At 44.9% G+C, this 16,036-nt stretch overlaps 1 protein-coding gene across 1 annotated transcript; it reads right to left on the reverse strand.

Moving 5' to 3' along the window:
* Nucleotides 1-1,882: 1,882 nt before the first annotated feature.
* Nucleotides 1,883-15,456, reverse strand: LOC104511020 (heparan-sulfate 6-O-sulfotransferase 1). The gene is made up of 3 exons (XM_010153463.1): nucleotides 15,285-15,456; nucleotides 3,670-3,672; nucleotides 1,883-2,663 (listed from the first exon to the last, which is right to left on the reverse strand). Exon 3 carries the CDS (start codon nucleotides 2,561-2,563, stop codon nucleotides 1,955-1,957), a length of 609 nt encoding a protein of 202 aa, XP_010151765.1. The 5' UTR covers nucleotides 2,564-2,663; nucleotides 3,670-3,672; nucleotides 15,285-15,456; the 3' UTR covers nucleotides 1,883-1,954.
* Between the last annotated feature and the right edge of the window lie 580 nt (nucleotides 15,457-16,036).

Consider the following 16,036-nt stretch of genomic DNA (forward strand, 5'->3'; position numbering starts at 1 on the left):
TTCACTCTTCTGGAGAAGAACACCTCCAAAAGCAAGGTGTATCTGCAGGGTGTATGCAGAGGAAACAAGGCAGCCCCTCCTCTGCAAAACTCAGTCTGAGTTTGAAACTGCTGGAAACAGTGTACAGAGGCAGCAAGAGAATTAAGTACAAAACAAGCAGCACTTCAGTGGATTCGTGTGATGAGAAAAGGACACCATAAAAAGGACACACTGAAGTCGTATGCATCAGCTCTCTGTCTCTCCTCCAGTGATTTCAGCGCCGTATTTGATCTGCAGTTAACACGGCCTTTGAAAATCCAATCATATTCTAGTTGGTTCATAGTTTACCCTAAACAATAGCGGGTTCAGGTCTTACTGGCTGAGTAATAACGGGGTGAGACATGAAACAGGCAAAAACTGCTCCATTTCCATGCTTCCAGCCAAACAAAGAAGTGCTTGCAACAGCAAGAAAGTAAGCCATACTTTAATTTGGTGAGTGGGAAGAGGAATTAGAGAAGCCATTGTTGTTCTGTGACTCAAAAGTCAGTAAGCAAAACCTGGTTAGACTGTCACCACACTGGAGGATTAAACCTACAAGAGTCCCTAAAAAACAGCATTGAAAGAGAAAGAGTTCTGCTTTGAAAGTGGTCTGAGACTAAAAAAACATTATCCATGATTCCCCTTTCCAGTTTTATGAACACAGCTTGTTCATTTAAAGTAAGAGCTGCAGAACAGGCACTCTGCCAAAAGACAATGTGCACTGTCTCATAATTAATTCAGACCCACAGTCAGAAATTTTCACAGCTCTGGAAAAGAGCTCCATCCTGTTCCCACTTAAATCAGTTCTAGTGACTTCACTGGAAGCAGGCTGATGCCCATTATCTCTTGATAAAAGCAAGTAAAAATAACTGAAAAAATACAGATACGGGTACGTCTGTATGCTTGTTCTAGTTCAGTATTTCACGTAACAACAAACAAAGCAAATTCATACCCCCTCATGTGTTCCCATTAATGACTGATTATTTGCAGGGTCTTCCTTGGAACCTGTGCTGATTTATGAGGGAGTATTGCTATTTAAATTCTTCCTTTTTTTTTAGTATGTGGGATGGGGTTTTCATGTGCTGTTAACACATAATACTGATGGAGGCATGAGTGGCAGTTGTGTATGGTGACAGGATGGCATGTGAGTGCACATTCGAGCTTATGTGGAATTTGGTTGGCTTTTAACTTGTTTTGGGACCTGCCTGTGACACAAACCTGGGAGCTCTGTGCATGAATTCCCTATTTTTTGTGATGAAGTTGCGTACGTGTATGTGACACCAGTGCAATGTATCAAAACCACTGTGCTAAGTAGATATCCTAGGCCACAGTCCATTTGCCTTAATGTTTCTCATCCTCTGATGTTTTTCTTCTTCTTTTATTTCCATGTGGCTGCCAGCTGAGACGAAGCGACCACCCTCGTGCTCAGGTCACAGCCCGACAGGATAGCACATCCTCAACTTAGTCACCGTTATCATTTACTTACAGACAGTGCAATTCCCAGCCCACCTCCAAAAACATCCACAAAAGAAAACCTCCGTTTCCTTGGCTTTTAATGATGTATCTTTATATCAATACGCTCAGGGGATAAACAGATTTTTAAAATCCTACTTCTGCCATTTGTGTTTGAATCATGAGGATAAGAAACATTATTCTGTATTTGGCCTTAAAAGCGGGCAACTGCATTTGTGCATTTTTTTACCTCTGCATTATAAGACCCTTTTTTATTTTTATGTATTTATTTTCTTTTTTTTTTTAAGAATCTCATCGGTCTTGTAAGAAACAGTAAAAAGACCACAGGCTTAAGGAAGCAACCAATCTTCTGTTTTACAGACTTGCTTTTAAATAAAATACTTTCTGTTGGTTTTGTAATTTTACTTCCATGATCTTTTATCAGGAAACCCTACAATATTGTTAATATAAAAGTCTGCCTAGTCTACCACTTCTCTATAATATGGCTCATGTAGTCCTCAGTGGGCAAGCGTCCTTGCTCCTCGGTCTCTTCCTTGGGAAGCGCTTCATTGGACCGGTGAAGAAGCCTCTCTTCCCGATTCTTTATCCTCTGCTCCATCCTCTCTAGCTGCCGCTTGTACTGGTAGCGCTGTTGGAAGAGGTCCTTTGCATAGTCATAGAGCTGCATGTCCAAGTCATTGAGCTCCTCAATCCTGCGGATGGTGTCGTTATCCACCTCCACCCCTCCCGCCCTGGTGCTGTTGTACTGCATAAAGGGCCGGATGAATTTCAGGTTGAAAGTTCTCTCAAACAGGTACTGAGTCTTTCTCTGGAACTCTGTCAGGCCGAAGAAGGCCATGTCTTTGAGGTTCTTTTTTGCGCTCTCCAGCAGGATCTGTGCCCGCTTGTTCTCTGGGATGAAAGACATGTTGTAGCAGCCCACTAAGCTCAAGTCAGCCAACATCCTCACTTGGCGGTTGTTGGCCAAATTATACGGGCAATCCATGAACTCCTGCAGCGTACAGCCGGACCAGTCCGTGCCTTCATAGCACGACGGCAGCTCTTCAGGAGTTGGTGTCCGGCCATCACACATGTGCAAGGAGGTCTTCCAAGTAGCTCCGCGTTGGACGTGACGCCATTCGCTGAGGTAACGAGATACGGGGTCTCTCAGCAGTGTGATGTAGTAAAATTTTCTACAAGAAGAAGAGAAAATAAAATAAACATTCTGCTGGTAACAAGAAAGATGCTTGGTAAGCCGAGATCTAGTGCAGATACCAAAAAGACAAGAGTAAATAAACATCACAGCATCCATTCCACTGTACTCCTGGATTATTTTCTTCTTGCAATATCTCATGTGAAGTAGTTTTGCAACACTACACCCATGTTTCTCACTGCCCACCATTTCAGTCTTGCCAAGGAGTAACGCTTTCACCGGGACATCCATTTCCAGCAATAGACTGCACTGTCAGAACAAATCATCAGCATTCAACTGATCTATCAACTTCAGAGAGCAACTGTGACTTCAGGGACTGCCTGGCCTTTCACACGACCGTGCGCCCTCGGAATGAGCCAGGACTTGCTCTGCAGGACAGCCCAGCAACTGCTCCGTTTATGAGCCAGGCCTATCGTTTTCACTTCACGCAGATGCTGACCAGGACACCTACTGCTTGATTGATCTGGCTGCCCAGCTGAAATCTGGGAGTCTGCAGTGAGTAGCAGGATAACGCCACAGGAACGTAAGTGAAAAATAACGGGAAATCAGGAGTGCAATATGCTTTGTAGAAAGAGAAGGCATGAGCTGACAACCAGCAATAGCAGCAATAGTTTAGTCTCATTTCAGCTGATCCGCTACCAGTTCAAACAAACTCAAGACACGCTTTTGACTTATGAGACTAAGAAGGTGGAAAAGGCAAGACCATCAGGAGGAGCACAGCTAGTGACATGGGGCATTCTTGCTGTTCCAAGTGTAATAAAGCCCCCAACGATACAAGCAGTGCCTTGAACTGAAAACGTGACAGCTGTCTTGCAGAGAAACCCTCCCGCTTCAGCCCACCTTGAGCCTGGAGAAAGTTCTGGGATTGATAGTGATGGCAGCCTGCAACGGCCCTCACCAGCCAGAGGGAAACGGGCCTTTTCCCCCCAAACTTCCAGTAGGGTGGGACTACGGTGTCTCTGAGTCTTTCTAGAACAAGGAAATACCTTCTCTAGCTGTGAAAGCTGGCAGGGAATTACCCCCCGCCACGTGGTCCCAGTGCATGGGGCTGGGCGACACTGTGCACACACGGGGATAACGCACACGTGCTGCCAGGAATGTTTCCTACAAGGGTGGCGGTGGATTCATCTCACCACCGGAAGCGCACCTGTGGAATGCTGCTATGGCTCACTGCCCCACCAGCACAGCTTGGAAGAGCCGGACATGATGGCCATTGTGGGGGCACTGCAAAGGTTTCTGAGGGGGAAAAAAAAGAAGTAAAAAAATTCTGCTTTGCTAATATAACACACCCATACTTTTCTAGCACCTTCAATGTTATTATTCCTAGCAGTAACCTGAATTACTGCAGTGAGAGTAATTTAATTTTAAGAAAATACACCAAAGACATAGCCCAGGAAGTCTGACTTCAAGGAACGTTTGCTTTCCCAATCTGTTCCTAACTTGCTGAAGGGTTGTTTCAAAGCAGTAAATTCTGGTCTTTCCAACAATGGCAATGGGTGTCCACTCCGGTTCCAACTCCTCTCCTGCTTTCTGCCTTCAGAACGTGGGCTGGTGAAAACATTTGCTGGTTTTGGAAACTTTTCCATCTCTCTGCGCAGCAAGGGTATCACGCTGCCTAGTAACACCGCCTAGTACAGTCTGTGTACAGGGAGAGGGGAGAAGGAAGGGGAGCAGAATGCATAAAAGAAACACTTGCCTTGCATTTACCTCTTTTTCCTTCATTTACATTGCAGCCTGTAATGATCCAACTGAGATGCAGCTATGCTTTATACAGACAGTGCTAAGAAACCTCTAACAGATGGGGATAAAATATGACAGTGGAAGGAACAGGAAAGCAATGATGAGTGCCAGATGTTCAAGCGACAGACACTGATGCTAAACACTACCAGCATTTTTTGACTTGTGGACTTTTTATTTACACCAATGTAATCCAAAGGTTGCATTTTTTTCCTGAAGCAGGTTGAAACCAATTATTATTACGTGGCTTACAGAAGCGACCAGAAGTTTCACCTAAAATCAGGGACTCATTTGTGAGGTATCCAGAGACACAGGAGGAGCTGATTCCTGCCCAAACCTGCAATCTATACAAGTATGGATTGGAGTGGGGGGGGGGAAGAAAAATTATCATTTTGTAGGCAGGGGAACCACAAATATTAAATGATGTGCATAGTCAAATGAGTGCCTTTGGCAGAGCTGGCATGAATCTGATTCCTGTAAGCCTGCATCCAGTTTGTCTTCTTGCTCTCTCTGTTCAGGAGTCTGTTAGGAATCAGATTAATAAACATCACACAAAGCTTCTAGGGTCCATTGAAACAGAGACAGCTTGAACAGGACATGGATTGAGAAAAGGTTAAGGAGCAAGTATTTCTTTCTTCACACCTGCACTATGAGAGCTATTACCTTAGGTGAGGTGATCCACTGATAAATATTTTACCATGAGCAATCTCTCTCTCAGATTCATCTCAGTGAATAGAAAATAGGTTACATTTTTTGAATTGTACTGAATCTGATGTGCCCCTTTCCAGGTCTGTCACAGAGAAGTGCTTGAAGGAGGGGAGCTTGGCTCCTAGCACAGAAGTAAGATGTATCTTTGGAAACTGGAATTACAGACAGTGGAACCAGGCCCCTGGAGGTATTTTAGGAAGCTGCCCCAGTGGGGCATAAATTTTAAAAACCCCTCCAAAACCAAATAGACTACATTGCAAGATAGTTTAAACTTCCTAAGTCGAGATGCACCACTGACATTCAGAAAGTTATGCTCCCAAACCTGTAGTTGGCTTTCTGGGAGGATATTAGTTTCCGAAGCACAGATTCCCCCAGCTCTGAGGAGAGTGAGCAGCACAGCTTTAGGGAGACTGGGGCCTCAGGAACCAGAGATGAGCCACTCGGACATCAGATGAATGACCATGAAGTATTCACCCATGGTATTTAAGATACCAAAGTTTCCATTATCACACTGTAACTTCAGGACTGCCTGTAGGTTCAGAGGAAAGTTAGATACCTCTCTAAAGCATCATCCATTAGCAGCATCGTTATTACACTGCGAGCCAGAAAGATCGGGGGAACTCTGCGCCAGCGTGGCTGAGAACACAGGCAGTGCCACTTGTCAGCAGTGGCTTGAGATTTATGAGGAACCACATGACTAGTAAGTTCTCTTTTGTCATCAGAGATAAAATAAACCCATAAAATACATGCAGCTGTGAGCGCCCTTCCTTTCAGCATGGTGCCCCAGACAGCTACTTAACTTAAGTATTCCTAAAGGCTCATTTCAGAAGTGTGGTCTTCTCCTAGCCCAGATGGTTCCACTCAATACTGCCTCATAAAGAACCCAAACAGCCACAGTTGGGTCATGCAATGCCAAGTCTCACTGGCCTTCCTGGAGTTAACAAGCTTGAGCAAGAAAAATGGACATTCTAGTTAGTGAGATATTTCTTTTTCTTCCCACGTGAAGCTGGGCAGAACAGCATTACTAATCTTGCAGGCTTGCCTTCTACAAAACCATGGGGTTGTGATCCCCAGGAGGACAAAGAAAAAACAAAGTCACGTCTCCGCCTTCCCTTGCATTGCTGCCCATGGCAGTCCCAATGTGAAAAACCATCTGAAGTTCCCTGGGCATTTGCAACTTCAGCAGTGCGGCTCGGGTCTGCATGCAAGCACAGTTTTGTCTGGGGAGAGAATCACTAGCATATTTATTAAACAGAGCAAAATGAAATAATGTTTTTGATAAACAACCCTCTATTAGAACTGAACTTTCAGGGAAAAAAAAATACAACAGTATTACAAAGGAAGGCCAATCTTGTGGTTGTAGTACACAAATGGATTCAGGAAACTTGAGTCTAAGTACCCCTTCTGTCAAAATTAGCCTATGTGCCCCAGACAAATCTCTCTCTCTGCCTCTGTTTCCCATGTGTGAAGGGCTGACAATGTCTTCTTTGTCTATTTTGGCAATTCAAAACATAACATCTTTTGGAGCAGGACCCGTCTCCTTCAATGATTATGCAAAGCCCCTGTTTCAGCATGGATTGAGGTCAGAGGACAATAGTTAACTTGTGGCATATTTTCATGACACAGGCGTCAGGGGCACTGCTGCCCTACAGGATTCCCACCCCGACCTCCCCGTCCCATTCTCCCATAGCAGCACAATGCAGCCTTAGTTTTGCCAGCAGAGGGTTTTTTTTTGCAGGGCCATGCGGCAAATGCAGTCACTGAGCAGATCTGGGTTAAAAATAACCCCTTCTGGCAGACAGGAGGGAGTGGCTGAAGCCCCCATTTAGTAATATTCTGCCTTAATTCCTGTCAGCAGGTTCCTTGGCTAATGAAGGGAAAATGAAACTCTTCTTCCTCTAAAAAACCAATTCCTTCTCTTTTGCTAATAACCAGTCAACATAATTCTGATAAAGTGACAGATTCTAAATATGATGCTATTATCTCTCTTCAGTTCATTTCCATTTATGCTTTCCTACTCTCCTATTTGATACACCCTTCTTCCTTCCCACTGCTGGTCTCTAAGATCTTCCAAATCTGCTTATTTGACTGTGCAGTCCCCTATTCTTCATTGTGATTAAATGCTTCCCTCCCACACAGCCAAAATATCTTATCTTTTGTTTCTACAGGTTCTTCACTGAGCTTTCGAGCGTCCCTCACAGGAAAAGCAAAATCTGTGACAAGTCCTTCTTGCCTACTGTGGTGGCCTTCCATCAGATAAAGAGCAAAATAAGGGTAGCCATACATGCTTCATCCCTCCTGCCAGGAGGGGGAAGGGGAAGGAAGCTGCACAGGTCAGCCTCAACCACATAACCCCAATCTGTCAAAGCAACATGCCCCCAGGCTACAATTTTTCTACAGCTAAAGAAGAAATAATAAAAAAAATCTTTCTATGTCCTTGCTGAATTAACTGAGCTGAACAGGGTGTCTGCCAGCTTGCAGGAATGAGAAACGCTCTGTTTTGTTTAAAACAAGTAGCAATGTCAAATTTGTGGCTGATTTATGGCATCTTTGTAAGCCAAGCCCATGCATTACGCACTCCCCGAACCATTTGTGAGGGTCCTTACTCAGCCCATACTGGCTCTCACTGTAAATAGTTTAGTACTAAAACAACTAGTGATTTTGCCTCCCCCCAGCAAAATGAAAACGTGCACCCACCCCACCCTCAGTCTGCAGGGACCCAGGAAAGAAGCAGCGGAGCAGTCAGCACCCTACTGCCATCACTTAAACCCTCACCCTACACAGACAACCAAGGGGACAATTAGGTGACGGTGCTCTCCACTGCAGATGGCCAGTGGATCCTAAAGGAGCAGTTCCAGCAATGACTTCCAGGTGAATGATAAGTAAAGGGGAGCCAGGTGTCTCTAAGGATGGATGAGCTGAGAATGTGGCAGATGAAAGCTGTTAAGGAATTTACATTCTCATCATAAAGTCATGCTAAATGTTGCCTACATATGAAAAACTGTCTCACCCTTCTGCACAGAGCCACAGAATGAACTTGTGACAGGGCGCAGGAGACTCTCCAGCCAAGCCCACCGCTTGCTTCAGTAAAAGTTGCCTCCTGCCTTATCTACCACCAGTACACCAAACCTCAGCTTACCACTTTCAAAGTCCAAACTTGGGAAGATTCCACATATTTCCCTTTTTACTCTATGGTGGAAATGTAGAAATCTCTAACTGAGAGTGGGTTTTGTTATGCAAGATAGATTGGAATTTAATATATGTACAATGATTACTTCCTTTGGTAGCAAATAGCCCTAATTTTCCTCAGTCTATTTCCTCTCATCTGGTGTTCATTTTGACTCTTCCTGCATTTCACACACAATAAACTCTTCAGCCCTTTAAAAGTCATTGAAAAAGAAAGAAAACCCCAAACAAACAAATAAACAAGTCTCTTCTGTCCCCTATGTTTAAATAAAGGTTGCCACACAAAACACCAAACCCCAAGGAACTTAATAGCGAAGCCAATCCTCCAGTACTCGGGCTGTGTAAACACCTACAGCAATGTTTTTCTTTCCCAGGAAAGGAGGGGGGTGTCTTTCCAGCAAGTCAGCGCTTGCTTGGTAACTGCTCTGTTGTGCACAGTTGTTTGTTTTGCCTGATGGTCTCTGCTCTTGGGACTCTGCTGTATTAAAAGATAGGATGTTCTGAAACGTAGCTACCAACTGTTACACGGGCTCTGCTGACCCTTCACTCGGGGACTCTTCCTGGGCTCCCATTTCACCATGGGTCAGCTCCCAAAGCAGTGAGCCCTGGGCCATGCGGCTGACAGCCCGCTGGGAGCTGATCCCAGAGAACAGCCCTCGGGCTGCTCCAGCAGCTGGAGGCACAAGAGAGTGAGTACTCTCATGCTACAGACAAATTGACGTGCTGTTCTTCCAAATGGGATACGTAAGCTCTCCTAGGCTCTCTTGGCTGGATGCAATTGAAAGCACAGGTTTCTAAATACTCTGGGTGGGTAAAATTGGGTGTTTCTGTCCAACTACCCCCTTTTTTAAAGGAAGCAGAGTTGTGGGGAGCCTCCACCCTTTCACAAGTTGGCTGTATTTGTGGGAGTGTTTAAACAAAACGCTGCCATAGGCAGGACTCTGTGTGTGCATGTTCCAGAAACCACTCTCCTGCTTCTCCTCATCTCGGGTATAAGCAGAGTCTCACATGTCACACCAGCTCCAAGAAACCACTAATAACTGATCTGCACCCCCAGCTCCTGTGAAGGCAAAGGGGGAGGATGAAGAGCCGTTCTTCCAGGATAGCTTAAATGCAGTTTGATACAAACATGCATCCCTTCATTCCCAAAAACGGGATTTCAAGGCAGACTCTGGAGCCTGTGGAAGACCCTGGCTTAGCAATCCAGTGTCTAAGTGCCTGCTGGGTGCTCAGAGCTTTGGATTCTCGCTGACATGACATGTCTCCAACTCCCTCTGAAACACAGGCTGGGCTGTAAGCACCAGCAGCACCTGAAAAAAGAGCACTTCCATAACTGGCAACATTTATACAGTTTTGGGGCTGCAGCCTTAGCTGCTGCCCATCCAGCTGACAGTTACTGCCCAGGAGAATTGCAGCTGGACTAGATGGTCATTGTAGGTCCCTTCCAACTAGCCTATCCTATCCTATCCTATCCTATCCTATCCTATCCTATCCTATCCTATCCTATCCTATCCTATCCTATCCTATCCTATCCTATCCTATCCTATCCTATCCTATCCTATCCTATCCTATCCTATCCTATCCTATCCTATCCTATCCTATCCTATCCTACCCTACCCTACCCTATCCTATCCTGTCCCACCCCATCCCATCCCATCCCATCCTATCCTAAAATCCTCATGGGGAAGAGCAGATTAAAAATGGAAACCCAGAGTCAACTCTAATTCCAGCAGCTACAGCGACACTGGCTGAGGGTCTAAGTGCATCTGTACTAGATTTCAGAATGTGAATGAAGCTGAGATTACTTACGTCTGGTCTTTTGGACTTACACAGCTGTGGAGTCAGAATCTATTGCATATTTCTATCTTTTAGTAGGAATTAGAATGTGTTATATTCATTAAATATACACTTAAAAAACCCAGGACTATGTAACCCTGAGTTAAAAAAATCATTTAACTGTAAAGCGTGCATGAAAAGCCACACCTCTCTTTTTTTCCCGTGTACTTCATAAAAGGTGGAGGATTTTGAATGCCTCACAATCCTGGTGACGCAGCCTTCCATCACACCATGAGCGCTCACGCTGCAGTGCCAGCCAAGGAGGGTGAAAGTCGTGCGTGTGTGTACCTGTGTGTACCAAACACAACACGTCTTCCTTGAAAGGCAATAGAGGACATAACAGAAGCTGACGGTGAAGGAGACAAAAGAGCAAGCAGCAGCTCAGGCATCTGGCAGAGGAACAACCACACCGCCATTGACTCAGAAGAACTTCAAACACGCTCGGTTTGGGTGTTCTCAGGACACGCAGGGGCTCCAAGTCACAGCTTTAAAAACACCGGATGGAGTCACACACAGCTGCAAGGGCCCTCTCCAGCCTGGTGGTGAAGAAAACTGCAGACATGAAGCCAAGAAAAGCTCAATCTGTGTGCTCGATCCAGACACCCTGCAGCAACCCAGCCTTGACTCTGGCAACTGTAGGAGCGATAATGTGGTGTGTCTGCACGTGCCCCTGCATGCTCGGTGGCTGCAGGACAGAGACAGCGCAGCGTGAGACGTCTCTGTTTAAAGCTGACCTACAAAGACAGGCAGGTCTACAAGGCAGTAGGTGGAAGACTGTGACTGACGTATATATTCTTTTTCCACAGATATTCCTTCTGAATTATAGAAGGCTGGAGAGCTGGAGTGGAGGTACCAAGGATGTAAGTCAGCCCCGAGGGCAGATGTGTGAATCCATGATTTGTTAGGAAGCTGGCAGGACACAGCCCTGATACCCACCTTGGGAGCGGCAGTATGATGGGATCTATAGGGGAACACAAGGGAGCATTTTATGTCTGGAATCACATGCCGCATCAAGATAGCTGTGGTTGGGTATTAATTCCTTTGACACCATCAAAAATGGACACTTTCAGGGTCATTATCTCCATAAATGAAATGAGGGGATGCTTTTACCCTACGTCTCAGTGTTGTGCAGTCTTGGTACTTGCCGTGTTCATAATCCACTGTTACACACTCAGCCCCAGTTCAGATTTGTTAGCAATACACTACCAATAGGCTTTTACCCAGGAAACAAGTATGGTCCTATCACCCTTGTGTCTCAGGACTGGTTTATATCCAATTACCAGAATAGACACAGACCATGAGTTTTAACAACATCTCTGCTTTTCAAGAAAATTGAGCTGATGTCTAAGCACAAGAATTTCCTGTTGCACTGCCTCTTGCAAACAAGTTAATCTAAGAAAAGATACATGACATGTTATGAACCTTCGGAACGAACCACCAGTTCATTTTTCAAAATGACAGATGTGATGAAAATTGGCCAAAGGCTTGGAAAAAAAAACCTGTGGAGGTCAGGGTGAGGGGAGCAGATGGGAGTGGAGAGGAAGACATTCCAGAGCCCTCTGGAGCCTTGGACTCCTCTAGGACCCATTAAAAGCTTATGTTACTTGCACCGTTTATAAACAAGTGCTTTCTTTCGCCATCACAGCCTTTCTCCTATCAAGCGCTGAGGAAGTGGTGACTGCTGCCTTCTCCCGAAGCAAGGCACCAAAAATGATGGCAAGTTACAAATCAAATCCCTTTGATTTATTACCTTTCCCAAGTTTCAGGAGGTCTGTTGTGATTCCTAAGTGACCTTAGTAAACCGACTAATCAATAGCACATCTGAATGCAAAAGCTGTGCTGCCAGAAGGATTACATCAACGCTGGCAGAGGAGAGGCCGTAGAAGGGTGGACGGCAACCCATGCCAATTCTTTGCATTCTTTTGCTTTTATTATTGCCCCTGCAGTCATCAAGGTAGGAAATTTCAAGATGAAAAACACTGCTATTCTCCGTAAGAAAATTTTCCATTCCCTTCACTTGTTAGGTCTATCGCAGAGACTTGCCAGAAGGATTACATCAACGCTGGCAGAGGAGAGGCCGTAGAAGGGTGGACGGCAACCCATGCCAATTCTTTGCATTCTTTTGCTTTTATTATTGCCCCTGCAGTCATCAAGGTAGGAAATTTCAAGATGAAAAACACTGCTATTCTCCGTAAGAAAATTTTCCATTCCCTTCACTTGTTAGGTCTATCGCAGAGACTTCAATTTTTATTGATTTTAGCATTACACCAAATACGGACTTTAGCAACACATTACAGCCATATTTACTATTTGCTAGAAGGATGCTGCACCCAATAATTTTTAGAGTTTCCTCCTGTGTATTGGACACATTAGAATCACGCAAGAAACAAATCAACCTCCAAAGAAGAGTAACGAGACATTTGTAATGAGACACTGAACTTTTCATCCCTGTGTCAGAGACCAGTGTGCCCTGGACAGGTAGCGTAAGACAGTAGTATTCACCCGACCACTGGGTATTTGCAGTGGAGAAGATTAGGGGTCTCATCCTAGCTCCAGGGGGTGAGTGCTGTCCCCTAATAAACTGCAGTGCAGGCTGCCGTCTCACTGGGGGGCTGAACTTTAAGTCCCCCCACGGCATCAAGACAGAGATGCACTAGTACTGCATGGAAATTTGCACAGCTTCATACTGTCTTTGCACTGGGAAGAGAGAGAATGCCAGGGATTCAGCCTCCCCAGGTGTCAAGATGGGTACAATGAATAAAACAAGTGCATATTTTACCTAATAAAGCAGGATTTCTGCATCTGATTCCTATGTACTTCAGGATGCAGAAGAAAGAACAATCAGGATATTGGGACACAGAAAAAAGAAAACCAGAAGCAAGTTGAAATAGTGCAAAGACAAAGCAGAAGTAATATGCAATATGCAAAGATATTTTATCCGAATCAGCTGCAAACAAAGCAGATAGGCTGGAATTTGCATTTTCTTTTGAACTGTAAGCCAGCTTCTCTTGCAAATCACAGGAGCTCCACTGGCAACCAGATTCAAGAAAAGTGTAACAGCATGACAGACAGGAAGTATGTCTCCTTGAAGAAGATTAAATTACGAAGAAACCATACAGAAGATGAAGGGAGCAGGGGCAGTCAGAGGAGCAGATATTGATCGCTTATGCAGGACAATTGAATTCCTTGGCAACTGCCTGCCTCAGCCGAAAGGGATGCACTAGTTGTTGTCGGGCAGCTGCAACTGCAACACGCACACCCGTGGGCTGCTCATGGATCAATCCTGTTCCAATCAAAAATTGATGGATGGCTACTTTTATTGATCAGAGTGGGAAGACTCAGGAAACAGCATCGAGACACACAGAATGTTGACACGTCCTGGATGTAGAAGTAAACATTGTAGCTGTCAGCTAGGCAGGTTACATCAAGAAACAAGACACCCCAAGGAAGAAAACCAGGAAGAGCAGTGCAACCCATTCCTGGAAGCAGCCAGCCTGCACCCTGTTGCAAGGACAGGTTTCCAAAGAGCTCCCCTGGGTGCTGCCTGCGAGCTGCGCAGGGCTGTTAGCAAAAGGGAACGACTGCTGCCCCGCAAAGCCACTTGATGTGAGCTAGGTGCTGCCACACACCTAAAGACATCCGACAGGGGACTGGTCCTAACACCACTTACCCAGTTCCTTCTTAAAATCAGTGCTGGGATAGGTTCCCACACAGCCTTTTGTGTGAACAGTCACATCAGTGGCTTACAAAGAGTACCAAAGCTCCCTCTTCTCAATTAACGGACTCTCCCTTGCTCAGGAGTAGCAGATGCTGTCGAGCAACAAATAGCTAATCCTCAAGAAAGCAGAGCTACTAATCAGTCACTTTTACATTTAAGATCACTTGGACTTGCCACTGCCTTATAGTGTTTTTCTAATTAATTGCACTGGAATGCACTTAGGCAAGCCCCGGATCAAAGAATCAACCGCAGAGATTGAAATAAATCCTGTCTGTGTTGCTAATGCCTTGGAAATGGATGGCTTGCTAAGCATTCAAAATCCTGGGTACCAGTGTTTTAAAACTACAGATAGTGTGAGATGCTTTCAAAGGAACAGATTTAAGAATAAAAAGGAAAAAACTCCCTTCATTTGCTCGTAAAAGACAATTAAACAAAGGCAATTGTTCAGCTAATTTATTGTGAAGTTTGTGTATCTTCAGTTCCTTATTCTCCACTTTCCTATCAGCAGAAATCACAGTGCAGGAGTGTCAATTTTCATTACAGCAAAACTTTATCATCATTACAGATTTCTTTTTTTTTTAATTTGCTTTTATGAAGGGTTGAAAACTTTTCAAAATAACGATAAATAAAAATGACTGGAGATGGATGTGTTACCAGTTGGTGCGATAAATCACTGTCTCTTCCCGCAAGAGTCTCTCTCTCTCATGGTTTAGAATATCATCAGAATGCCTTTGATTGATTTACAATTTAGTAATCCCGCCATCATCATCCATAATTCCACAATAAACCACGCCACTTAATGTAGCTGTTACAGATGTTCAGAAGTTCATTCCCTGCTTTTTAGGAGGTGATAGTGAGGCAGCAGCTGCAGACACCAGGATTAGCCGGGGAAGAAAAAACTGTCTTCAGCACAGGAGAACATCCCATTTTCCTCTAACAATGCCCTGTCTTAAAAGGTGAAAGACATGCTGCCAACCTTGATATACCCAGGTTCAATTATTAAACACCATGTACCTATAGGGATACATGCACCCAACCGCTTGCCAGTTGGCAGGAGTAACAAGCTGTCGGGCTTCTGTCTACAACTCATTATTTCCTGGGAAATCAAGACATTACTAAAAGCCACATGCAACGAATCCATCAAAGGGTGTGCAGCAAAAAGCAACTGCTCTCACACAGGCCGTGCCGGCATCAAGAAATGCATGTTGCAGTGTGCTCTGCACATGGCACAGCATCCAGAGTCAGACCCAAGGAACTGCTTGGAGTTCGCTCTTAAACCCACAGCGAAGTCGGGCTGCGGCAGGCAGGGAGGGCTGCAGCCCGACGTGGAGGCTGCTATTCATTACGCTGCTGCTGTAACCAATACCAGTCCTTCCTGAAAGCACCACTGGAGACTTCATGGGCATCATTACTCACTTTTTCACAAATTACTGATCTGAAAACAGTAGGTTAATTCTTGGTTTCAACGTCTTTTGCTTGAGCCTGAAAACAACACAGCATGAGCTGGCCTGCAATTAACACTTTGTTAATGCTGTTCCTTAAAGGGAAGGAAAATATGTAAGCTGCACAGTACAGGGTGCAGATATTTGATACCAAACAGCACTAGGACTCTCTGCCAACCTCAGCAGCTACAGTTCATTTAAAGCTGGCCTACAGAAATATCCAACAGGAACTGTCAAAGTGATGGTCTAGGTCACAGAAACAATTTCTCTCCTAAGTGAATCACCATCCTGAGGAAGCTAACAAAGACTGCAAAATTCATTAGCTGAGCAGTGCTGGAAAGGTCGGCTCCAAATCCATCACTGATCCGTCTAGGCCAGCCAGCATCCTGTCTCTGACAGTGAGTGACCTGTCCCAGGCGCTGCCCAGAGAGGTGCAAGGAACAGCAAGGCTATTTCTAATTACAGAAATCTCTTATTTCCTCTTAGCTGCACTCACAAGGATCACAAATCAGACTTGTGGTTTGGGTCTTCAGGGGGACATTTGAGTCTTCAAAACTTCAACCACCACAGGATTTCTCTGTTGGCTGACCCCTCAGATCAATACATGATGAAGCATAAGAGCTGGCAAATCTGAGTGAATGTTAAGGTCCAATGAAATACTGAGTGGGTATTCCATAGGAACAGCACTCCTGGACTGTGAAGAACGGGTATCACATCCTAACAAAC

Source organism: Eurypyga helias, unplaced genomic scaffold, assembly GCF_000690775.1.
Source record: "Eurypyga helias isolate BGI_N326 unplaced genomic scaffold, ASM69077v1 scaffold6816, whole genome shotgun sequence".
Lineage (NCBI taxonomy): Eukaryota > Metazoa > Chordata > Aves > Eurypygiformes > Eurypygidae > Eurypyga > Eurypyga helias.